The sequence below is a fragment of the Parasteatoda tepidariorum genome, chromosome 5 (assembly GCF_982258835.1).
Source record: "Parasteatoda tepidariorum strain Cologne lab strain chromosome 5, Ptep-v5.0, whole genome shotgun sequence".
Taxonomy (NCBI): Eukaryota; Metazoa; Arthropoda; class Arachnida; order Araneae; family Theridiidae; genus Parasteatoda; species Parasteatoda tepidariorum.
Genome location: NC_141759.1, coordinates 118,264,273 through 118,291,304, shown reverse-complemented (window position 1 = coordinate 118,291,304; position 27,032 = coordinate 118,264,273). Strand labels below are relative to the sequence as shown.

Genomic DNA, 27,032 nt, shown 5'->3' with positions numbered 1-27,032 from the left:
ATAGGTCGTTGAATTTACGAATAACGGTACGCGAGTAGGAAATTTAATCATCACTTTTTCATGCAGCTTGTGACGATTGCATTACATATTCCTATAGGTTTCCTGAACTTCGTATTTATTGTTTTTCGGCCATTTTCACATGGTTTTTTGGATTTTTATTTGAATTTGATAATTAGATTTGACACTACTCGATAGTTTGTCAGCAACATTAATAAACAACAATTTTAAACAGTCACATTTTTTAAAAACAAGTTTTAATGATCCTGACAATGCTTTTTTAAAGCTATTTTTTGTAAAAAATAGTATCTTTAGTTGCTTTACCTCTATTTTAGCATCAAATAGTCATATTTCACTTTCTAATGGAGGACCTGCAACTCTTCTTTTTATCAGAAAATTAAAGGTGACCACCTGAAATTAAAAATAGGAGAAAAATAAGAAATAATAAACAAATCACAAAATAAAAATAAAAAATTGAATAAGAAATTCCCGCCTTTCATGCTTTACAATATAAATGTGCGCAAAAAAATATCCCATTGAAAAATTTCACGTAATTTTCACATAATAAAGTCTCAATCTTAATGGTTCCTGGGGGGGGGGACTTCAAATATGCTTATTTGTAGAGCTAATTATTAAATAAGTTATGAAATAGGACACAAAAACGTATTTTCTTTTAATACACACATAATTATATATATATATATATATATACATACACACAAAAAGGACAAAAAGAGGAAAATATTTTCCTTTTTTTTGGATTTTTATTATTTTTTCCTTTTTCCTTCTTTTTTAATTTTTCCATGCTTTCTCTACATTTTGAAGTTTTATATATATGTTTGGGTGTGTGTTTTTGCATATTTGGATTCTAAATCTTCAGAATATTGGGAGTCTTCGCAATAAGGAGATTGTGGATTGAAAATTGTTTTCGTTTTTTTTATCAGTCTAGGAATATGTGTTAGTTTCCTATATATATAGGAATATGTGTTAGAGCCCAGATTTTGAAGATCCAAGAAATCTCAAAAAAATGGCAAAAGATACCTTTGAAAATAGCAAAGAATGCAACTGATTTGAAAAAAAAATGTCCCTTGTAAATTATACAAGATTTAAATCTGAAACATATCTTTCCTGAAATTCCATATAGGATGCAATTGTATTAAATCATTTATATTAAGAGAATATATGCAATTTTCTCTAATTCAAAATAAGAAAGGTAAACTACTTTGATACACTGTCAAATCGAATTCAGAAACTAACTTTTTTTAAAAAAAGAAAATGCACTCCTGTACCAGCTGTAAATAAACTAAAGAGCTAAGTTATTTTCAGCTAGAACTACAGGAGCTAAAAGGAGTGAAAGTTGTAAAAATGAGTAAGTAGTTCTACTTAAAAAAAATGCCCCTAAAGCAGCAAAAGTGTCTAAAATGCAGATGTCATTAAAATCCAAACTTTACTAAAATAATACTGTAATATAAACTGTATTAATCTAAACCGTAACTGTAATATGAACTTATTGTAATATAAACCGTAATATATATCTGTAATTATTTAAAGACCAATATGACTGACCTTAACCTTGTAAGTTTGAACTCAATCTAGAAAGCGAGTGAGCCCCTGGTTGAAGTATTGGGAGAAATGTACCTTCGTGGAGGACTTTTTGATGGTGCTAATCCGCATTTGCGTTACATGGAGAGGAAAACCACGAAAACCTCCCATAGTTAGCCTGACGGCAAGGGGACTCTAACCTATGATCCGTCTACTACTGAGGATATTTTACATCAGCACTTTAGTCGGTGCAAGCTGGGTGCTGAATTCGTATCGACCTGCCATCTCTGTGATTCGAATCCAGTTCCCTAACATATTAGTGGCGAGAAATATGAATCTTTACCCACCTTCCCTGTTACTGAAAATATTTAATATTGTCCATATTTAATTTTTTTAAGCTTAATATTTATCTAAAACATATATCAGCAACGCGGGCATGGGAATTGGCGTGTTTAAAGTTAAAATTGAATCTTTTATTTGACTTTTAAAAGACTTATCAGTCATACAAATGCGCGAAAACAACTTCTTACTGAAATTGAGGCATACAATACTAATTATTTAGAAACAATTTTCTAAATATGATTTAATGTATTTGTGTATCGAAAAGTAAAAGCCGATTAAATAGAAAAAAATTTGGTGGTGTTTTATCTAAACCTTTTACTTTTCTTCTTTCAGTTTTGCTATTAAAACTTGAGTTAAAATTTGGAGACTACTTATGACCTACTATGGGTTGATATTTGGTCAAAAATAGAATGAAACGCTTGTGGTCGGAACTATTTTTATTTGCTTGGACAAAATTTCGAGTGCGCTGTGAAGTTTCTTTCTATTGCAAATTATTTATTTTTAACGCTATTCTTTCGAATTTCACTAAAAAAAAAAAAATTTGTTTTCCTCCCGATTTGTTCAAGCTTTCGTGAATCAAATATTGTTTTTACCTAAGGCATCTTATCGTTTGCTTTCCAAAGTTCTTGGAATGATTATAGTTTAACTTCTAATTGGAAAGGTCTGAGTTCAAAATTCAAACTTTGTAGTTCCAAACACATAAATTAGCATAAATTTAGGAGGCAGGATTTATATTAAACATATTTTCATATTTTTTCATTATTTTGTATTAATTTAGGTCAAAATAAGTAAAAAAATATTATATTCAGAAATTTAATAATTTATGGTTATGGAATGGGGCATGTCCCTTGACAAATATGGACTCACTTTCATATAATAATGTTTTCAACTTGCACTTCTTTGCAGTTATTTAGAGAAACAGTAATTCAGCATTGATATTTCGGTAATTTACAAAATCATTGGATGAATTTTTGAATATAAGTGGGAATAAAAATGTATACTACTTTTTTTAAAATTTTATATTTTAGTATAAATATATGAAAACCGTCCTATAATTTGACAGTCTTTTAGAAGCTATTGAGCTGTTATCATAATTAAAAAATACCAGAATATGTTTTTTATTATAATTAGAACATCTAAAAAAAAACATAAAAAGGGACACTGCTATACCATCTGCGTCAAAAGGTAAAGCTAATTTTTGCTTTATTTCTTCATTGACGTGTTACTTAAGACTGTTTGGTAGGCTAACGATTTCCTTCGCTTAGCTTAAAGTTTGAGATTAAATTCCTAGGATAATATATTTTCAGAGTTCTAAGAAAATCACACTCTAGCTACAACTATCTTTTAAGAATGGATTAATAAAGGCGTTTGGCACTCAAATGTGAGATAACAATTTGTTGTCCTACGTTATTACAAGCTAGCAAAATGTAAACTTTTTTTTATAATCGAAACTCAGGTAAAGCAAGTTTATAGCAAAAACCGATTTTTGAGGGTCGGATAGCCATTTACTACTATTGGTTTGTTAACAAAATTAACTTTCCTGGTTGTCATCTTAATAATTTTGCCATAATTCATTGTTGACGTTTTCTTTTTCCAACAGTTTTTAAAGGAGATAAGGATTTCTATAATAAGCTTTATGTTATATACAAAATTTACACTTATGGTTTTTTAGTTAGAAATTTGTTAAACATGCTTATGCTATTACTTATTTTTGGTGGATAAGCAGACTACGAAAATGTTTGTTGTGCTAAAGTTCTCAAATAATTTCCTTCAATGGGCAAACGCTTGAATGTAAAGTTGAATTTTTGAATTCTAGGCCAAAAATTAGCCAAAGGTTGTTTAGACCACACATGTTTTACCGGAGGAACAAAAGAAAGCTTTTAAATTAGGAAGTTAATTTCAAAGGACGATTTGAAAGTTCAAATTTGTGATATTTTAGTCAATAATTATAACTTGTTTTAGCTCCTGCTTTTTTTTATTTTATTCTTTTTTTAATTCTACGCTAACTTGTCATGCTCAATTTTTCGCGGTACAATTCAGAGGGGGAACAGGTCGTCGCGAGCACAATTCATCCCGGCTACAATTTGTATTTTTCAAAATTTGTCATGAGCACAATTTCTTGCGGATTCGATTATACACGATCCATTTACGAAGACATTGCATTGTTTATAAAAAGCTAACTAAATATTTGATTTGTAGCCGTTAAAATAATACCAAAGTATCTGATTTGCTTATTGTTACTTACAAGGGGGCATAAATACATGCGCAAGACACCATAATTCTCTATTCTCAAATTTTTTTATTGCAAAAAATGTAACAGAAAAGGCAGAAAAAATTAGAAAATTTCATATTTGTAATTAAAGTTAAATTTAGGGAAAGAAGTAGAAAAAAAATATCTTTATTAAATCTTAGAGATCAAGACATTTGACTAAAGTAAAAAAATCACAAAAAAGCCCTTAAAGAATATTTAACTTAAAAATTTACAAAATAAACTAAAATGTATTTTTAGCTTTATTTCAAGCTATTTTATAATTTATTTGAATTTATTTCTAAAATTACACTATTACAGTCAAAGTCAAAGCAGAAAAAAAGATGAGATTTCTTATGTAAGCACGAAAAATTGTCCTTAATTATCGTTCTTTGCTGAGAGGGTACATCAAAATAGCGGGAAACATGTTTACGTAACATGTGAACGGCCCTCTTTTAAATTTCTCTTAAATATAAGAATAAAACTTAACATTCCGTGATAGTTAAAATTTATCATTTCAAATAAAAATTTGCGAAAACTTTCGTAATTCTCAAACACTATACAACTCTGGGGTATCTGTGTTTAGATAATTAAAAAAACTAAGTTTATAAATGATAAAGTGTGAAATTTTGAAAATAAAAAACAAATGTTAAAAACTTAACTAGCTATTACTATTTGAAATAGTAGATTTAAATAGCGCAGGTGCAGAAATAAAGTTTTCCCCACAAATTAATGTGGATGTCGAATTTGAATGTGGTTAAAATTTCAAGCGTTATTGATAATTTATTAAGTTTCTGTTCGGAATTTTTAAAAAAAGGATTTGACTAAGGAACGAATAATCTTGTACAAATTACAATGCAAGAATTTGCTTTTCTTATAAGTTAAAAATGTTCCAGTTATTATTCTAAATTACTTTCAAAGAAATGATATCTTTTCTTTCTGTACTAATGCTTTCGGATTTGTTTAAATAGTTCTGGAGATTTGGAAGCAAAAAAGTAAAATTAACCGTAAAAAACTTGAAGGTTTTCCTATTTAAACTATTTGGAACAAATTTTCTTTTATTATATTTCGATATAAAACACATACAGTTATAGATTGTAGACTGAATTAAAGAGCTCTGTTGTTAGCAGGAAGGAAATTTGATTTACCGAAATGTTTGACTAACAAGTTTGCAAGTCGTAATAAATTTTTACAAGATGAAAATAAACTAATGTGCAATAACTTTTTACGTCATAGATAACAGTGAATGCTAATTTTAATATTAAGTTGTAAGGTTTTTGATTTCATGAAAAAAGCATCAATTTGCAACTTTTCAAAAAAAAATTTCTATAACGTATTTAAAATTGAACTTCGGATTCTGTATTTTCCACCATAGTTTAACAAAAGCAAAGACATAGTTTAAATGCAAATATTTTTCGTGATGTATCACAAAGAACTTTTGTAATTTAATTTTCTTTAGATTTAAGGTTTATGTTAAAAAACACAATGCTTCGGAATATTGAAAATAAAATCATGAAAATTATTTGAAATAACTCTTTACAGACAATCAAAAGTGTTTTTTTACAACCATACAAGCGCATAAAAATTGAAAAACTAAGTATTTTTTATATTAAAAATATAAGTTTTTGGATTTTTCTGAAAGAAAATATACTTTGTTATAAAAAAGTTAATAAAATATTTACCAAGTGCTAGAATGAATTTAAGTAGCATGCCATGCTTCAACCAATTACCAAGTTTTAAATTAATGGGTTTATTAAAAGTCGAAATATTTGAATTGAGAAAAAACAGAATAAAAAAGGAATAAATAATATCTTATATTTGGTATTTAAATGCTGAGCATAAAACAAGTTACGGCCCGCATTTTTTTACCTACTGAAAGTCGATGTAGGGAAAAATTCTCTAGATTCTTTTAGGGTGCATGATAGATATGTGATCGAAAAAATGTACATTCTTTTGAAGTACAAGCAGGAATTTTAAAAATAACAGTACAATGTTTTAGTTAGGCAGAACATTAACTTAAACATTGGTTGAACACGCATTGCTTTTTACGTTTAATGAGTTCCTACAACAGACTTACCAATTTGACGGCAGACAATGTTGTTGGTTGAATGGCTTATAGTGTTTTAGATGTTAAGATCATAATTTAGTTGAAACTTAATTTGATCATAAATATTTTTGACGGGAATGCTAAAAATCATCTTATAGTTTCTGAGAAATTGACTTTTACAAAGGTCGCTTTTTTAACCTAACTATTCGACCAATTTCGCTCAAATTTTGTAATTTGCCATGTAAAATTACATCCGTTAAAGTAATGTAAAAATTGCATAGTTTACAATTCAAAATCTATCTGACTTTTATTAAAAATAATAAAAATAAACATTTACAAGAAGCTATTTTCTGAATGGAATTATTTTTGGATAAATGAGTTTTATAACTGTAACTTAAAATATCGAGTGCACTAATTAATTAATTTATTTAAGGTCACCCTCTCTAACCATTAAGACTGGGTCATAGAATGTGAAGATCAGAAATTACTCAGGGTGCTCCGTTTTTATTTATTTTTTATTTTGTTATGCACTGTACAGTAATGTTACCAACTATGATACCTCACAGAAAAAATTTGACCTATAAATAAAAAAAAGTTATTCAAGATGTCTAATCTAGCACAATTTCCACACTAACTTCCCTTACTAATTTTGCATGTAAACAGATTAAAAGCTATATTTGAACTATGCTTAAATTAGCAAAGAATATAAATGTTGCAAAACATAGATTAAAAAGTGATCATTTTTTGTTGCATATCGAATTTTTTTTACATTTATTTCATATTGTGATTAAAAAGTTTTCCTAAACCATGAAAAAGTATGAATTAATTTCTTAAATACAAACTTTAATATTAAATAAACTTTACTAATAAACTTAAACATATTTCTTAAATATTAATTAGACACTTACAATAAATGCCTGTAGTAACCTGCACATGGATTATCTTCAAAATATTGGCAAATTACATTGTAATATCTTCTAGCACTTTTGAGTTCTTATAAAGCTCTTCTATGAGTAAAAGACCTTTTTAAGAGCTATTTAATAAATGTTTGAAACTCAACATTCTTACATAAGCAAATTTTTTTAATTATAGTACTTAAGGGGTACCACTCACTCCAAAAAAAAAATAATTTCACACTGAACTTTCTTGACTAACTCTCTCGGTCTAGTTTTGTTTAGCAGGATTTTCAGAAATTAATAGCTCACTGACAGCAAAATGTTCCTTTTCAGAAAATGATCCTTACATTATATCAATGACTTGTTTATTTTTTCTTACAAAAAATATTTATTTTTCTTCATTATGTTAGTCTATTTTTACAGCAAACAAAACAAATCTAACAATTAGCTTACTATATCTTTTTACAATAATCACCGCCATCTCTACTTCTATTTCACATTAATTTCTTATCTTAGCTAACTATTAATTAATTTCTTTTCTTAGAGTGAATAAATTTCATTAAAAAAACAATCTTAATGTAACTTTTCCGAGCATTTCCAAACATCAGAAGGATAATACAGCAATAATTATGAAAAAGAGTAATTTTATTTATTTTTAGCAGAAAATAAGAGTTACATTTTTTAAAGAAAAATAAGGAAAAAGAAAGTTTTCGACTAATTAATTTAAATATAGATTTCAATTGGCGGACCGAATTTAGATCACTGATTATTTTCCCAAGACTGAGGAGTGAGACCCATGAATACTCCGAATTGCAATATTTTTAGATCCTATACGTTTCTATCACAAAGCTTTAACTAAAAAATATTTTTGAAACAAAATATTCATTTGTGGGATACGTACATACTTACGACGACTACACACAGTATTGCCAGATTAGGGGTTTTCCTCCTATATTTAGGGGGATTTTTTTTTTTTATCTTCAGTGGGTATTTTCGGGGAATTTGTTTTTAGGGTTTTTTTCAGGGTTATTTGTGAATTTTACTAGCTTCATTTTGGTTACGTTCGAATATCAATTTTTATAACTGAATGTGTGAGATGGTAATATGAAAATCAATATGTTAAACCAAAACAAAAAGATTTAATTTAAAAACTCCTTTGTTGACTGTAGTAAGTTATTACTTAGCTCGATCAACCTGTACGTTTGGTGAATTTGAATTCAAATTATTTAAAATTTTTAATGTGCACAAGGTTTAAAAATGATGTTGGTTAAAGAAAAGAAGTGCCTACAAAAGTACAAGAATGATTATGAACACGAAAAGCAGTTTAAAGGTTAATTAATAGTACAATTGTTCATAATTTTTTCTAATTATCAGCACTTCATTTCAAAACAATTTTGAAATGATGTGCTGATAATTATTGAATTTTGGCTACGACTTAAATTCTCTTACAGTAAATATTGATTCCGAAATGTTAAAGAAAGATGCATAAATTTTGTTGTTAAATTGAGCGAAGAAAAATGCAGAACAGAATAATTTCGAAACATTAGAGTCTATAAAAAAGTTTTCACCGGATTCAACACGTAAATTTGTTAAGGCAAATATTGTTGCTTAATTTTCATCAATTTGTATTGATGTCGATGGAATTTACTCTCGAATGTAGATGATTTGAATTGTGATTGTACAGAATCTTTATGGGTAAAAATCAGAGAAATTAAAAATTCTTGTGGAAATTTAAAACATATTTTGACTCTTGTTTTAGCTTTATTATGTATTTCGTTTTCAAATGCAGCTGTGGAGAGATGTTTCTCCTTATTAAATATTATTAAAGACAAATTGAGAAATAAAATGTCTATAACTACAGCTGATGCTACTTTGCGCTTTCGATATGAACTTTCTAATAGTTGTCAAAATTTTGTACCTACTTCTTCTATGTTAAAAATGTTTAACAACCAAAACATGTACAAATCAGAAAGTATTGACGAAAATATGTTGGATATTTTATCAGAAATTTAAGTATAATGTTAGAATTAAAATATTAAAAAGACTATATCGTTGATAATAAAATATTTATGAAAAAATGTGCGAGTCAAAAAGTATTGAAAAAAATATCTTAAATATTTTAATAGAAATTAAAAATAATGTGACGATTGAAATGTAAAAAAGATTAATTTGTCGATAATGAAATATTAAAAAGTATTAAAGCAACGTTTTCTATACATTATTTAACTTTTGTACTATTCTTTAATACTTATACTTTAAGTTAAAAATTTTGGTTTTTTTTAAAAAAATTTTAGGGGATTTTACAACGTCATTTGGGGGTGAACGGTTATCGGTACCTGACAACACAGTACGTGCTGATTTGCGATCGCAACGCTCGAGTACGCCATCTGGGGAGAAGACCTGTTTCATATCTTGACCCTCCTTCCTTCCTCTCTTCTCTGTTGTTTAGTAAAGTAATACGATATTCTACTTAAGCGTTTTGCTACCCAAAGAATCCGAAATAATTCCTGAAATAGTGAAACACCAAAAATGGCCTTTTAAAGTACTTGGTTGTTAAAGTAGCTGCTACCATTTTAGTATTCAACATCACTAAAATTTTAAGTTTCAGTAAGATATGATACACGTAGTTGCCAATTCTCCTGTATTTACCAGTAGCCACTACTGGATTTTGCCATTTTCTCCTGGTATAATAAAAATTCTCCTAGTTTTTGTACATTTTAGAAAATTTCCTACAATTGAATAAGTTTTTGAAAAATGAGCTGTTTTTCAAGATGACAACAGCAAAGTTCATCGGGCTGGATGAATATGTCACTGGTCTTATGAACACTCAGGCACTCAATTACATCTCGACTGGCTTGTAAAATCACCTGACTTGAACCCGATTGAAAATTTGAGGGACATGTTGGAACAATGGGTAAAACGCCGAAATCAACATCCTTGCAATTTGGTGGATTTGCTCGAGATCAAATCCTCAGCGAATGGCTTAAACTGGATTCGACATACAGTACAGAACCCGTTATCCGGAAATCAGAAAACCGGAAAACCAAAACACCGGAACGGAATTCGATAAATTTTCCCGCAATTTTTTTTTAAAAAAATTTTTTTACCTCCGAAGATTTAGGATTTTTCTTTCTTTTTTGAAAGATGTTTACCTTACCATCATTTCAGAAATAATCATTAGTGTATTACCTCATCGTTTTTTCTTATTTTTAAGATTATTTCCAAATATTTTTTTTTTTAGTTGGGTTTAACACTAAAAAAACGGCTTTTCGTAGCGATTCAGAAAAACGGAAAAATCAGTTATCCGGAATAGCGATAGTCCCAATCGTTCCGGATAATCGGTTCTCTACTGTACCTGCAAAATCTAGTGAACTCACTTCCTAACCGAATCCTGGCGGTTATCAAATCCAGAGGTGGTGTTACACATTATTAAATGATGTTTTTCAGGATTTCTCTTAAGGTGACTAATTTTTTGTCCGGTGTGCTTAGAAATAAGACATATATAAAATCCTTGCAAATAAAATAAAAATGTGTGCTTGCAAAACAGTACTTCATCAGGGGACACACTGCCTGCAAACACATAGGAGCCCTTCTGTAACAACAGCAGATAAATAATACATTACATCAGCAATTAGTTGACATTTTTTTGTTTAACTAGATCGGTAAAACAATAAAATCAGCTACATTGGATTCAACCAACGTAGAAACATTCAATTCAAATGTTTCTACGAAAAAAACATTTGTACAACAGAATGTTTTTCCTCCCGAAAAAAACATTCAATTCAACAAAAAGAATTCAATGTCCATTAAAACATCAAAACATGTGTTAAGCACTTCAAAAACATGCGTTAAACATTTTTGTACTTTCCAAAAAAATAAAATAAAAAGACTTGTACTTAATAATTTTTTTAATGCAAAAAAATTCCTATTTTTTTTAAAACTCTTATTTCTTTTGTCGCTATCACACAATGAACATGAATTCCCTTTAAATGAAGGAAGAAAACTCACCAATTTTAATTCTAATTAATGATTTGAAATATGCTATCAAAGAAGTGGTAATATATTGATTTTTAATTTTAGAGACAGATTTAAACATAGATCACATGTGAAGTCAAGAAAAAGTTTACATTGTCTATTTATTTAACAACTTATTTTTAATTGACAAACACATTTAACACATCTGTAACAAAACTTCTTTTTAATCTCATATATTTTTAGATTTAGAACATTTTTATTTATAGAGATAAAAGGATATTTAGAATAGTGTCACTAAAGTTTGGGAATTTTTTGGATTTTTATACAATTAAATAAAATTTCAGAGAATTCACAGAATTTTTTTAGCAATTCTCCAACTTATTCCACATCATTGACTAAACAAACACATACATTGAAAATTAAAGACTTGCCTTTGATGGGTGATAATAAAACATAGAAACAAAATAATAACATATACAAAAAAGATTTAACCTAGATGCGAATGGATCAAATCTTTTAAACGGCTAATTACCTTCTGCAGTTTCTTTTTAGCATCATTTACTTGTTTTTCTTAATTAGTCTCATCATAACAAATCATTTTACATGTTGTTAAATGAAGTATCTCCCATATATAAGCTCTACAAATAAAATAAAAATTCAGTTTTATTTACACATTTTGTTCAGCAAATATACAATATAGCAAAGGAAATATTTGAAAACCAAACGCTAAAACTAATAAATATGTAATTTTTAAAAAGCAAAATTCATTATGTCTAATTGCAAATATACCAGCTTTAGGAAGAAAAATTTATTTTAAAAGAAATGCAGTAAAAAATTATTAAAAATAATTTAAAGTTACTACTTAAATTACTCAGAGTATCCTTTTTAAACTAAAATGGAAGTTATGAAGTTACAAAAGTCTTGTCCTAAGTTTTTTAGTAATTAAACAAATAAAATGGAAATTTTTTCATGAAAACGAGTCAAAAATGCAAAATATTAACTGATATACTATAGACTTTGGATGATTTCATAAAAGATAAAAATATAACAAATCATTTCAGTTTACTTCACAATCTAAATTATATCATTGTTATATATAGAGATTAGTATACTCTTTTATAGATATGTGATGTAAATGACACAAAACCTAATTATTATGAGTTTCTTCTGGATTTAGGATTCTTTTTATTCATAAATTTTTAAAACAAAATTATGGACTTAATACTTTTAGAAATATACCTAATTTCTTAAGCTGTACACACAGTTCGATATAAAAAAATCCTTCTAGTATTCTTTATTTTTTTTTCTTTGTATAGCCGTTGCTTATAGTAACACAATGTGCATCATGAAAAATTACTCAGTCAAATTTCCCATTACAAATATTTTTATAATTACTATTTTTTTAAAATTTTTTCCCTCCTGATTCTGACTCACTAATTTTATATGCAAATATATATATATATATTAGAATTGGTGAAACTTGACAAATGTTTTTTTCCTACTTTTTTTCCCCAATAAAATTAATCAGAAATAAAAAATAGTGTTTTAGTTATTCCTTATTTATGCATATTAAAATATTATTAAAAATTATAAAGAAACAAACATTATGAGCCACCGAAGATTAATTCTTTTTTAATACAAGCTTGTCCAACTTATGGCACACTTGGCAACTTTTACTTTTTCTGAGAGTTTTTCAAAATGGTAAAGAAATGACATTTGAATTACAATGTCAGATAGAAATATTTTTTTACCGGATGTTTAACAATTTAATAACTATTAAACACTTACATGTATGAGGAATTTAATTATGTTAATTGTTTATATTTTTCATGTCTAACAATATTTAGCATATACAAATTAATAAATCTATAAATTAAATAAAATAACGCATAAATTAAGTAACCACTATGTAAAAATAAAATTATACACAAAATCTGGAAAAGTTGTCAAATATGACTTACAGTCAGCCTATTAAATTCAGAAATTCATAATTTGATATCTTCTGTCTGAAATAATTAAAAATTACAATACACAGCATAATAAAGGTCAAAATGTTTTATTGATTGATCAAATACAAATATTGAGTTTAATAATGGTGGGTGGACACAATGAAGTACACTGGAGCAAACTGCACTTCCAAAGTAACCTTTAAAATGTTCACTGGTTGAACAGACTTATGTTAATATCTTGCAGCTTACCATAAATAAAATTAACAATTTAAACACATAAACAATAGTTTGACAGTTAAACCAACAATTTTGAAAAAAAAATGCCATATAAATAAAAGACCTTTTTTTTATAACTCACATAAAACATGATTAAATAAATAATAGGAACAAGTCATAAATAATAGGAACATATAATCAAAGGAACAAGATTAGAAAAATCTTCTTTCACTAAGTCAACCACTCTTTGATAATAAGAAAGTCTAGGGGAGAAGCATACACGAAGAAAGAAAGGAGCTATATAATTAACATGATTTAAACTGCTTGAATATTGCTAACTAAATATGAAGAATGTGTGGCATCATATTAAAAAAAAATTTAAACATTGCACAAACTATTGTTTTGAAAAAAATAAATAAAAGGTGTTTGGAACTATATTGCTAGAATTAATCAGTTATGAATAAATTAATTTTTTTTCTTAATTTCATAAAATATTTTTTTATTAATCTAGAACCAAAGTCTGTGTAATTTGTTATAATTTGGTTCATAATTCACTAATGATTTGATAACTAATCCACTAATTGTAAAGAATTTTAGTACATTTTACAAAAGGATTTTGTACAATTGTATTGAATGTTACAAACATTTATTTAATAGAATAGGAAATAGTTTATTGAATTTAAAAAAACAAAAATACAAAAAAATTACTTTTAAATATTTTTTGCAGTTTGTTATGAATTTTGCTATTTTCAGATAATTTAAAAGATAATTATCTTGTTTCCATACAGATAACTAAGCAATTAATTTAAAATTTTTTTGCAGGAATGATTTTGAAGCAAATAGAATCAGTTAACATTATCTTGAATATGTATTTAAATTGAATATTTGAATTCATTTACCTTAAAGCTTTATGCAGGGTTTCTCAAACAATCACAGGTTTTGGATGCAAAAGGTTCATACTAATACAGTCATTCCAGTCACCCCAATTCCAACAAAACTGAAAATTGCTTAAATGATAAGCAAACCAACTAGAAAATCTGAAATAGTAGACATTTAATTGCAATAAATATTATTTATTCATTAATTTATTATAACCAAACAAAACCTTATTCTAACAAAACAAAATCTAAATTTTCCCATTATCCAACTGGATACTAAATTATGTGGGCATTCTTATCATAGCTGTTAAAAGATAAAGCTCCAAGAACTGTTAATGTTGTAGACTAGGTGCTTACATTTATCTAGCTAAAAATATTATAAACTATCATAGTCAAAATTTTAGTTGTAATTAATTAAAATACACTTGAATAAAAAAATGTTGGCTAAAAATTATTTAAAAAATTCTGAATGCTCTTAAAAAATAATAAACTGACCTATTTATACAATCAATGATCATTGTATCTAATCTTTCATAAATTAATTCCACTGCTCCTAAATAAATTAATTCCACTGCTAGCTATGTAAAAGCTAAGAAAATTTATGATTCATACAAGGGTCTAAAATAATAGACCTACAGTACAAAGTCAAAATAATATTAAGGTACACAGATATATTAAAAAAAAACTTCTATAATTTTTTTAGTTACAAACAAATATTAAATATTGCTTCCTTTTTATTATCTACATTATTAAAATACTGATTGGTAATAGCTATTACAAAGTCAGGAACAGTTATGCTTATAAAAAGAAAAGTGGAAAAAAACAGTAATCAGTTTCATAAAAAAATATAAATATTAAACTGAATAAATAAATACTTCTGACAAAAGTAATTTATTATTAAATTATTAATATATACAATTTGGAGTCAGACATGTGCTTTCACAAACAATTTTAGTAAATTCAGAAATTAATTTTAATTCATTTGGAAAGTTAATAATTCATGTGTCAATCTTTAACACATAAAAGTGACATATAATTCCTGCAATTCATTTATGAATCATAAACCTGATATTGCAGTCCAGTGAGTTAAAAAAGAAATAATATCTTATATCGACTTGGTAACTTCTCCAAAAATTACACTTTAATTCCAACAAAACTACCCTCATGTAACTTAAAACGAAATTCAAAAATAAATTAAATATCATCAGAAAGTAAATCAAACGTCATCAGAAAGTAAATCAAATATATATTTTATTGTTGATAATAATTTCGGTTGCTCTGTAAATTCTTATCAATAAATATTTAAATTTCGGTTAATGTAAAACATAATAAACTGAATAACAGAGAGGGAAGATGATGTGTTTTAATTATTTTAGCTTATAACACTACGTAATTGCATGCTTGCCAATTAAAATAAAACACTAAAAATTGAAAGAAAGCAACTTGAAAAGGATACAACTCGAGGCATTGTACTGGGTTGCAGTTTTCATAGTTCAAGAAAAAGCGAACCTAACGATAGTTTAAAACAGGTAATTTGAGAATTTCCCCATATAGAACCTGAAATTAAAACAAAGAATAAAAAATAAATAAATAATAAATTGATTTATTATATTAAATATTTTAGGAAATTATATTGCAAACTTAATAACTATAAATAGATATTAAATGGTTGCCTAAACTATTAAATGGAAAAACTCTGGTTTTCGCATAGAAAACAACCAAAAATGCATTGAAATGTTATGAAATTTTAACATTAAGAGAGGAAACCTCTTTATTAAAACGCATATTTTATTAAAAAATCAGAAGTTATTATTTTCATAGTGTTTACGAACTAATTATCAATCAAGATTTAAATTAACGTAGGGAGATTAAAAAAAAAAAGGGTATTTTTTCTTTAAAACGACATCAGAGAGAAATTTTGTTCTCCTTTGATGGATATTTAAGAGAAGAAGAAAAATGTGACACATTTTAATAATGTTGAAGCGAAATCCAACGATTTATTTCTAAAAAAAGTAAAATTCAATCATTTATTTCGAAAAAAAGTGAAATTTAATTATTTCTAAAAACACAGAAAATCTAACACATTTGCTTAACCTCACACTTCCTTTAACATCTTTCCTCAGCAGTGACAACTCCAATTTTAACTTTTCAAAGTTAAGTTTTTTTTTTCCTTGTCACCCAACCTCAAGGTCAGTGATCTTCCTTTTGCTCAAGATCCATCAGCTAAAAAGATCTAAGAATTTCTAAATCCAAGATCTCAGTGAGGTTAACTTCCAAGCTTTTTAAAACCAAGTCCAGTAATCTTAGCAATTACTCCCAACTATCCAGTCTGTTAAGAGGGAAATGTCGGCTGGATAAAACAAAATCCCAGTTCAGTTAAATAGGAATGTTTCTCTCTAATTACCCTAACATGGAACAACTGATTTGAGGAGAAAACTGCAGGTTGAAATACTTATATGCAGAATGGTTATAATACCCATCACACATTTTAAGTTAAATTATTAGTGTAATAATATTCAATGTTTATGGATGAATAACACAAATGTGAAAACTTATGATTAGGAAGAGTAAAAGTGTATGGACAGCAATCTTAATTTTTTTCCTTCTTCACAATGATTTTCAAAAACAGCTAGTTCCTATATTCCACTTTCCCACCCCCCAGGGTCAGATATCTGGGGCCATAACTTGTGTTACTTGTTGCCTATAAAGTTGAATATTGTTCTCCTTCCCACAAAGGGTGGAAGATAGATCTGAGAATTTTTCTCTAAAATATGTCCAGTTAGCATCGCGGCATAAAAATACACTTTATTTAAATTTTATTATAAAACTTTTAGGAATATTTCTACTCTAGTAGAAAAATAAAAGAATAAATAAAATTATTTTAAAGGGGAAAATAATCTGAGGTAAAAAGTTATTTTTCTTCTAACATAGGGGTGCACAACCTGCGGCCCGTGGGCAAAACGTGGCCCTTCGATTACTGAAGTGTGGCCCCCAAAAGCTTCTAAACACAATAAAAAAATTTAAAAAATGGCAATTTTTAATCGCACTTTTAAGTCATCACGTTTTGACACAATCAATTTTAACAGATTCCTTAGTAAATGTAAGTTTAACATGCTTTCTTTAAGTCGATTTCATCGTAAATATAAATGATTTCTTTAAACAGTTATTTCCGCTTTTCTATGTGATTTCGAAAATCCCGAATTTTTATTACGACGCGAATTTCAGATCGCAAATTTAAGTAATCACTTATTGCGCACTTTATTTGTGACGATTTCATCTTAAATCTAAGTGATTTTTTATCTTTTTTTTGCAATTTTCTTTTTTTTCAACAATTTTTCTCGGCAGTTTTCCCTATGCGTTCCCACGTATTATAAAAAATTCCAATTATTCTATTATGACATGCAAATTTTAAATCATGCATTTGACACGCTTTATTCATGCTGAGTTCAGCATAAATATATTTTTTCCCAATTATTCCTATACTTTTCCACATGATTTTGACGATCCCGTTATTTAACTATGATGTTATTACGACACGTGATTGTTAATCGCGCAATTAAATAATCACTTTTTGATACGATATTTCGGTACAGTTTTATCGTAAGTCCTAGTTATTTTTCCTTCGTTTTTATTTCCGCAACGAATATGATTTGTTTGAATGTGGTAATGAATTGTGAGTTGATCAAAAACCAAATATTCGGCAAAAAAAAGAAGAAAAAAAATCGAATAAACGTACTGACGTACACTTGGGGCCAAATAGCAAGATCTTTTAGCAGCATAGCAACACTGAAACTAAAATTTCAATGCTCAGAATAATATTTCCTGGAAAAACGCATTCATAAATTAACTCTAAAAAAAAGACCAATCAAGAACGGTTTTGAAAATGTCGAAAAGCGAAATAGAGAACATAAAAATCAATCTTAATGTTTGAAAAAATTTTTTAAAGAAGAACATCTCAGTTTTTCAATTACCAGAAAAAGCGAAGAAAAAATAATTAAGTCAACAGAAATGCTATTAAAAATTACTGTGTTAAAATGAAAAGGTCTAAAAAAAGTTTTATTTTTATTTAAAGAAAATAAAAAGATAGAAAAAACGTTCTTAATTTTTTTAAATGAAAATCTTATGCCGAAAATCTCAATTTCAATTTTTCTCATTGCCATAATTTTAGAAGAAAAAAAATTGATAAAAAATTTTTTTTATTTGTAACTTTATTTTTAAAAAAAATGCTGAGTCATAATAAAAATGCCTGAAAAAAGGAAAACAGAAAAAAAAAATTTTTCTTAGTTCCTGAAACAAAACTTTAATACTAAAAATCACACTTTTCTATGTTACTGGTTATTTATATTACAGTACATGGAAAGAGTGATAATAAATTAATAGTATGAGACGTTCTGTTAAAATGCTGGGTTATAATAAAAACAGCAAAAAATGGGAAAAAATCGTTCTCAATTCTCAAAGTATCGAAAAAATGACAAAATTGTATTGCCTGATTATAATTTTTTTTTTTAAAAAAAGTAATATCTCTAAAAATTCAAAAATAAAAAAACTTAGAAAAATACATTTCTAAAAAATATTCTGCCGAATATTTGACTGATCATTCAACCAACTGAATATTTCCCAGAAGGGCCAAATACTCGTTACATCCCTTCCTAAATTAAATGCAATGTTATTGCAACTTGAGAAATTCATAAAATGGCAGAAAACGTGAATTTTTAAACTGCTCACTGTTAGTAGTTTAGATTTCAATTTTTTGTTGCTTAAGTGATCTTTTTCGATAAAAAAAAGGAAAATGTTTACGATATAAAAAATATAATAATTAATAAAATAAAATAATAAAGTACATTACAAAACAAACATTGAATTTTATTTTGAACTATCGCAGTTTTGTTCTTATTTTAAGCTTTTGTTTAAAACCTATAGATTTTCTTCAATTAAAATATTTAATTTGAATTTATATTACTTAATTACGACTAAACGTTTTCCTACTTTCATTCTGTGGGCATTGGAGTTTTTTTATTTATTAGAATTTAATTCTAAAATGAGTTTTTGTATTGCATGATATGATAAAAAAAATATTTCTTTTCTTCAATGTTTATTTATTTTGATAAATCTATTGTTCATATGATAAAAATAGCAAGTTTTTTTTAAGTTTTGAATGAATTCTAATAATGGAACACTACTAAGTTATTTATATTACTAAGTTTATTGATAAAAAAATAGAACGCTAATGTTTAAATAAACATTACTTCATTTGTTATTAATACATGTGCGGCCCTTCGTTAGCCAACCTGCTGTGCAAGTGGCCCTTCACTTAAAAAGGTTGTGCACCCCTATTCTAACAGATATTTAAAATGTATAAACCAAAGCAAATTTTTTATTAAAAAAAAAAAACCTTTAAGCACAGCAATATTACTTAAAAATGTTAGAACTTTATTTTACTTTCCAAATTATAAAGAGAGAAAAAGTCGTCATGTATCAAGCACTGAAATATATGCACAAATTCTAAAGACTCACAAGACATGAATGAGAAAAACTAAAATTTTTACATTATCAAATAAATATTTCCGCAACCGCTTCTTAGGATTCTTTATCTCAAATACATTAATTAAAGCTATTGTATGAAATAACTTTACCTTAACAATGACATATTCAAGAGGAATCTTGCGTTTTCCAGGATAACTTAAGAGAATACCAGCACTAAAAAATAAAGATAAGAGAAATTAAACACAATTAAAGTCTTAAATATGTTAGGGCTAAAAAAATTATTAATATAGTCCATTGTCCAGTGAAATATCATTCCTCTATTTCTCATTTTCTGAGTCTGTCACACATTAACCCCTTATTTCCGAAGCGTCACGAAAAAACATCTACATGCAAACTCCGGATAGGTGTTGTTTCGTGACTCTCCAGGTATATAAGGTGGGGAAGGTAGCTTCGCGGTTGTTGGGGTTCATTGGGGGAGGGGAGAAAATAGGATTGTCAGTTAACATCAATTAGTTCCCTCCCTATGCATTGTTGAAAAGTTTTCTCCTAAGGTTGCTATTCTTAACTTTAAAAATTGCAGGCATGGCTCTTAGAGAAAGCGCCAAACACCAAATTTTATCTTCTAATGCAAACTTCACGGAAAGACACTGTTTTAAATCAACAAATGGACGTATCCTGTGCTATAACGAAATGCTTCACAGCCCTTTTTTATAAAAAATAAATAAATAAATAAATGTTTTTCAGAATTGATGTTAAAGTATTTACAATTATTTAATCAATAAGAATTTATAATTGTGTCAAATTACAATTATAACTAAAACATAGCGTTTTTTTATTCTTCGCGGGAATTCCTAAGAGCTGCTATACTTTAATAATTCTCTTCTCTTAGCCACAAGAGTATGTCATAGTGCAACCGTTAAGCAAACTTCGAATAATTATGGAACATATATTAATTTCTTTGGTTTAATAATTTTTCTTTGCATTAACACTATAAATTTCAAAACGAAATTATAATTTTTTTCATATCACATTATGAAATTTTATTTTTGAAGCAAAAAAAAAAAAAAAAAGAACCATTTAATCAACGGCTATGTTCATTTGTGGCAATTTGACTTGTTAAAATCGTGCTAAATATAAGTATATATGAATTTAAAATTTTTTCTTTTAACTGAAACGTAAAATAAACTGTTGCCATATTGGATTTCCATGTCGAGTTTACTGACAAAATAGCCTAAACTGACGAAACTGTACTTCACTCTAACCACATTAAATATTCGCTATTCATAGGAATAAGAAAGTTGTTCAATTAATTCTGTCAAACATTGATCAACATTTATTTTACACTTGTTAAAATACATCCGTGGTTAAAAAAAATGAATAAATAAAAATGAATAAATAAAAGAAAGAAGGAAAAAAAAACACTTTTGTAATAGAAAAAAAAAGCATTTTGTAATTAGCGCATACAGAAATTTGTTTGATATTTCAACTTAATTACCTAATACAATTCTTATTCTCAAGTCTTTGGAGGTTATGATGCTTGAGCAATTACCTTATACTTAATTTTTCTTATTAAAAAGTGGAATCAAATTTTAATTACATAGTTTTTCGCGGAATTTTTTTTCAAAACAATATATCTAGTACACAGAGGAAATGTAGTGTTTTATACGTACATATACGAATTAATGTGCTTTTGAGCAGGTACACAAGGAAACCTCAGGAACACTTACATAAAACTTTCGAATAGTCTTCGAATGATAAAGATCAATGCTTTATTGTTAAATAATAATACGCCGCATAAATCGATAAATGAAAAAAAAAAGGATTGAAATTGAAAAAGGACTGATTTCTTGTTTTAGTTACTTTTTTAAATTTAAAAATGTATAACAACATTAAAACTTATATTTTTCATTATGATATGCGTCGTTATGTTACTCGATATTGATCGAGAATAAAGAAACTTAGACATTATCTTTTAATATTTTATGGTGCATAAAAATATTGAAAATACAATACATTAATGTCTACAAATTTATTTCAATGTACGAATGTATTCAAGATACGAATTTATTCTAAAGAATTTTCAGTATTTCTACTTTTTTCAATATCTTTTTCGTTTATTTTTGTTCAGAAAATGTTTAGAAATAGACGACCTAACAAATTTTCGAAAATGTTTGAAAGCCTTTCATTTGTCATACAAAAATCAAGTTTTTATCGATCAAAATACTACTTTAATTTCTCATTGATTCTCAACCTCATTGATATCAATTCGTTTTAATGTTATTCAAAATGCTAATGATTAGTGTTAATATTTTACTAACTTTAAATAATAAATATTTTCTTTTTTTTTCTTTTTCTTAATTATGCGTAATCATTTTTTTTTTCATAAAAATCATTCAGTGTTCTATTTCAAATTTACATTACTGTGGTAGTACTCCCTTAGGAATATTTCTTCTCTTTTTTTTTTTTTGCGGCAAGGGAAAGACTAACGTTTGTAAGTATTCTGAGTAATGATTTACACAATACGGTTGTCCACTATTTGCTTTACATAGAGAAATTTCACAAAGCTTTTTGACTCCTCTTCACCACAGGGCATCTAAACTATCCTACTAACCCACAGTTACCAGAGGCAGAAATTCTTTCAATACTTGTCTATTCCTTCTTCATTGTTACTCGTGGAATTACAATAGCTGCGGAAAGGCATTGTAAGGTATTGCACACAGTAAACGTCACCAAAGAAAAATACACAAAATTCAACCAGTTCATTTTCTGTTGTTTTTTTTTTTAAATTCAAGAAAAAATTATACTATATTTTTTTTTTCTGGGAGAGAGAGATTAGCGATCATCGTAAAAAATAAGGAAAAAACACGGAACACCTTAAGAAAAAGATATAGATAAAACTGATATTGGAGGGAAAAAAGTTAGAGAAATTCATATTCAAACATTGTCACACCAAAAGGTCGTGCAATTTTCATCAGATTTATAAATATAATATTAACTAAGTACTGTTGGTTTTTCTATGGTGATAAAATTAAAGATATCTAGTCTTTTTTCTATTACACTTTTTCTATTGTATTTAATTAGTTTCTTTTAGTAAATAATGTCTAATAATTCAACTGTTAGTCTCTCTCTCTTTAAACAATAACATGAGTTAATTAAATTTTAATTGTTTTAATTAGGGGAAAATAATATATACTTCAATTTATTAAGTGCAAATTTTTCATGCATTTTCAATTTCATATATACCTTCTCTGATCGACTACGTACCCTAGTTTAGGGTGTTTCCCATAGATTTAAGGAAAAAAATAGAAAAAAATTTCATCCACACATAAAAAAAAATATAATTAAGTAAGTAAATAATTAAGCAGAGACATATATTGTTACTAATGCAAAGTAGAAACAGAAAATTATAAGAAATAAACTTCCTCTACTTAGTTATTTTTCTCTCTTCTTAAATTTTTTTTTTCAAAATAAGAAATGTGATTTTTATTAGAAATAATGAAATTTAATGTCTAAAAACTAATACTTAAAAATTAAAAGATTTTAAATATTGTGGGCATTTTTTTTTTTTTTTTTTTGCTGGCAGCCAATCTTAAAACAGATTTAACAATATTTAGAATATTTAATAAAGATTTTGAAAACAGAACTTTTAAGGAATTTAAAATACTTGTTCAAAAAAATCTAATTGCGCAGAAATTATAATTTAAAATTTTAAAGATTTCAATGATATAAGAAATTATATTGTATAGTGATATTTAAATTTTAAATCATTTCACAAAATCAACCATTAAATAAATGTAAGCATATTCATAAAATAAATTTATTTCAATGGTACCATTCAATTGAAATTAATTCAAAACAATTTATTCGAAATCTGATGACATAAGACAGACATAAGAAAACTCTATCATATTTTATGTAATCAAATCTTCTTTTTTTTTCTTAAAGAAAATTCTTAAAAAGAAAACAATAGTTGTTTTGCTGTCTTTTCAGCTTTTTTTTCTCCTTTTTAAATTTTCTTTTTTTTCTAATAACGCAATTGGAAACAGTTACCTAAGTTTTTTGTTCTGTTTCGATTTTAGCAATTTTAATAAATTTCAAATTTTGTCAATAAATTAATCATTTGAATACAATTTGAAAAAGACTTTAGTCCTAGTCAGTCATAATTATCCTTTTATTTTCTTTTGAATAACCTCTTTGTAATGCTTAAATTAAAAAATAAATAAAAATCAACTGTTTCACGAGGGAGGAAACGAGGGGGACTAAGTCTAGTAATTTTCGTTATGAATGAATGTGGTCTGCCGTTTTTCTATGTGTTCTAATTTAGGAGAAAGTGCAATAATTTTTCTTCTTATATGAGGAATGGATAAAATTTCTAAAAAATCGTTTCTATTTCAAAAATATTTTGAAAGTTTGATTGTTCTAGACGACGTATAAAAGTATTTACTGTTAGCTTGGAAGAACGAGCGGGGATAATTTTATGACACCATGCATTCTATAAGTTCGTATTCCTGAAAAACTAGGAAAGAAACCTTTTCATCCCTTTCTTATTCGTAGCTTCCTCTATCTATCTTATTCTGTCCTTATCTACCTTTTGTGAGTAATTAAAATGATATTTGGGCATTTTCCTTCATCACCAATAGACGCTTTATCATTTCCCCAAATATCCTCCAGTTTGTTCTACCAATAATTTTATTTTTTGGTGGTTGCTGAGTTCAGTGTATTATTTTTTGCTCCCAACTGAATTTTCTTGAATTTGTATGCAATGTTCACGAAAAGTTTTGCCGCAATACTTACAAGAACTGAGCTATCTAATAAAAATCCACAATTTGTACCTAAGACGCTACTTATCTGTGAATGAAAATCAAAAACCTTGCTATGTCATTGATTAGAATCACTAACTACGCGTTCAAATATTAAACGATTTTCGCCTGGAATCAACCAAAGTATAAAATAAAAACTTCTAGAAGTTTTCTAGACTAACGATTTGTGCCTTTTTTTTTTTTCGCCCCAAAACGTATGATTTCTGTCTGTAACTATTGTCTCCAATATAGCAAAATATAAAAAAAAAAAATATTATTATATACAAACATGTCTGCATTAAAACAATCATATCGAGTATAATATAATAATTTATATTCAAATTATCAGTGAAGTAAATATTATGCTTTAAATTTTATTGCGAAAAAAAACAATGGTACACGTTTCAAATAATTTAGCAATAATTATTCAAAGTAAGTCTAAGACTAAAAAGTGATATATTTCTATAAAAAATTTGTAATTTTTTTTTGCAACGTATAAATGAATTTCATTTTGCGTCAATCAAATTTTGAATCGCACAATACTTTGGCTAGAGTTGAATAGAAAATATGGCTTAACTTGATGTTTCTTTGCGGTTGTAGCAAATTTAATCTTGCACTGATTTTTCTGACATTGCATGTATCTCTTCTTATTTTGTTTTAAGAAATTAGAAATGTTTTTACCTCATTAATTAAATTTTAAAAAAAATTATTCAGTGTGTTTATTTATTATTATTATTTTCTTTCAAGATTTAAGTTATTTTAATGCTATTAACCATGCAACATACTACTATTTCTATTTATTAAAATTATTCACGTTAATATTGAAAAAAAGAACATAAATGAAACATTTTACTTTTAAAAAAACTCAAGTATCAACAGGTTTTATTTAAAATGTTAATATAACGGAATGGATATTATCACCTTCCCGCTTCCTGCTCCAATGTGCTGTTTACTTTATTCATTTATTTAATTTTTTAAAAAACTGAGTGTAATAAAAAATACTTTTAAAATTTAGAAAAAGCCTTCCAAAATATTAAAATTAATCAGATAGTATCTTTAATTGTATTAATTTCTTCATCGTTTATACTTTTTTTCTATAGAGAAAATTTAAAAACAACTGAATTACTTTAGTTCTTTTTTATATAAACTTTTGTTTTTGCAACAATAAACAATGCTTAGCACCTATGTGACTTATTAAAGCATTCTAACGTAAGAAATAAATAAGAAAAAGATAATTAAATAGATAAATTAATAACATTTGTAAAATTACGACAGCAATTATTTTTTTTAAAAATTATCTAGGGCGAAATGTTTCTAAAAATATACAAGCAAGAAGGATTCACATACAGTTTCCGCTTCATTTATTTATTTTTTGTCGGAGAAGGAGGCCAGCACACCTTGATCGAAGAATATAGTGGTGTCAATCGCTATACAAAAGGGAAAGAATTCCCGATGTGTGTTGTGAATGATTGAGCCGGTTGGAAAGGGTACTGTGTTGAGGCGTGTAAGACGAATACCTGCTGCGTGATGAGAATATAATAATATACTATACAAAACACTTCTTGACATAAAATAGTAAAAGCTAAAATTTATTTTACTTTGGCCATTTTTGCTGAAAAGGATTGCAACCAGCAAGAAACATTTTCTTAGAAAAATAACAGTTGGGCTTCATTTAACCATGAAGAACTAACCACATTCTTTAATTTATTGTTGAACGTTTACGCAAACAAATTCCGATTCAACGTCAAAAGTGGTTATTGGGAGAAAAAAAAAGAATCTGTAACTAGACTTGTATTTTAAAACTTAGACAAAATAATATACTTTCAAACTACAAAAGAAAATTCTTTTATTTTCATTAAAAAATGAATTTAAGGAATTCTAACAACTTTGAAATTCTCCATTATCAAATATTAATGTCAACAAATTGCTTATTACACTTATACCGTTAAAAGTAAATTATGTCTGATAATTATATACAAATTAGCTAAGATGATAGTATTCTATTTTTTCACAGATTTCTTTTCACTGAAAAGAAAAAGATACTAAACAGACTAATCCATCTTTCTGATTCTTCAATCATAAACTAACCATATATCTATAATAATACACACAAATAAAATGTGATAACTTGTGGCCACCAGATGCGGGAATAGTTTTTGTTATAATTTAATTTAAAGTTAATGAAGCCGATGACACTATCCGAATGTTCTTGCCTACAAGATAGCGAGCACGTTATGTAAAGGCTTAGTTCTTAAAGATGAAAACGCAGGTCTTGATATCATTCAGTTTTATTACTAATTTATTGAACAATATAAGATGTGCTCTGCAATAAAATGCTGCGCTAAATATTATCACTCAAAATTTAATAATTTTGAGTGATGATTCTATTTAATGAAAAGAAATAATATTTTTGTCTTAAGAGGTCCACTTAGAATATGCATATTATTTCATATAACTATTGATTTCTATGAAAAATTCAATACACAGGTGATTCCTCAGAATGAAAATAAATATTTTTCAAAATATTGTTGTCAGAAAGGAAAAGATAATTTGGAATATATGGCCTTCATAGATCAGTAAAGAGAAAGATTGAAACTTATACCTTTAACTATTATGCCTTTCTATTACTCTCTCTGAATCTAATTATGGGGATCAAAAA

The 27,032-nt window shown here is 27.0% G+C and overlaps 2 protein-coding genes across 14 annotated transcripts in view; one reads left to right on the top strand and one right to left on the bottom strand.

Annotated features, from left to right (window-relative positions):
- Positions 1–27,032, top strand: part of LOC147810084 (uncharacterized) — a 391,466-nt gene that overhangs the window by 267,359 nt on the left and 97,075 nt on the right.
- LOC147810087 (calcium-dependent secretion activator-like) overlaps positions 1–27,032 on the bottom strand; it is a 66,067-nt gene that overhangs the window by 14,413 nt on the left and 24,622 nt on the right. For 12 of the 14 annotated variants that reach the window (XR_015434177.1, XR_015434178.1, XR_015434180.1 and 9 more), the window contains 6 exons: positions 19,724–19,787; positions 15,547–15,647; positions 14,586–14,668; positions 14,112–14,249; positions 11,580–11,685; positions 322–408 (listed from right to left, as the gene is read on the bottom strand). Coding sequence is in view for 9 of the 14 variants with exons in the window: in XM_087164957.1 (XP_087021083.1) it covers positions 19,740–19,787 (48 nt within the window). In the remaining 5 variants the exon portion in view is untranslated. The remainder of the gene's footprint in view (positions 1–321; positions 409–11,579; positions 11,686–14,111; positions 14,250–14,585; positions 14,669–15,546; positions 15,648–19,723; positions 19,788–27,032) is intronic. The other 2 variants (XR_015434181.1, XM_087164959.1) reach the window with 2 other exon arrangements.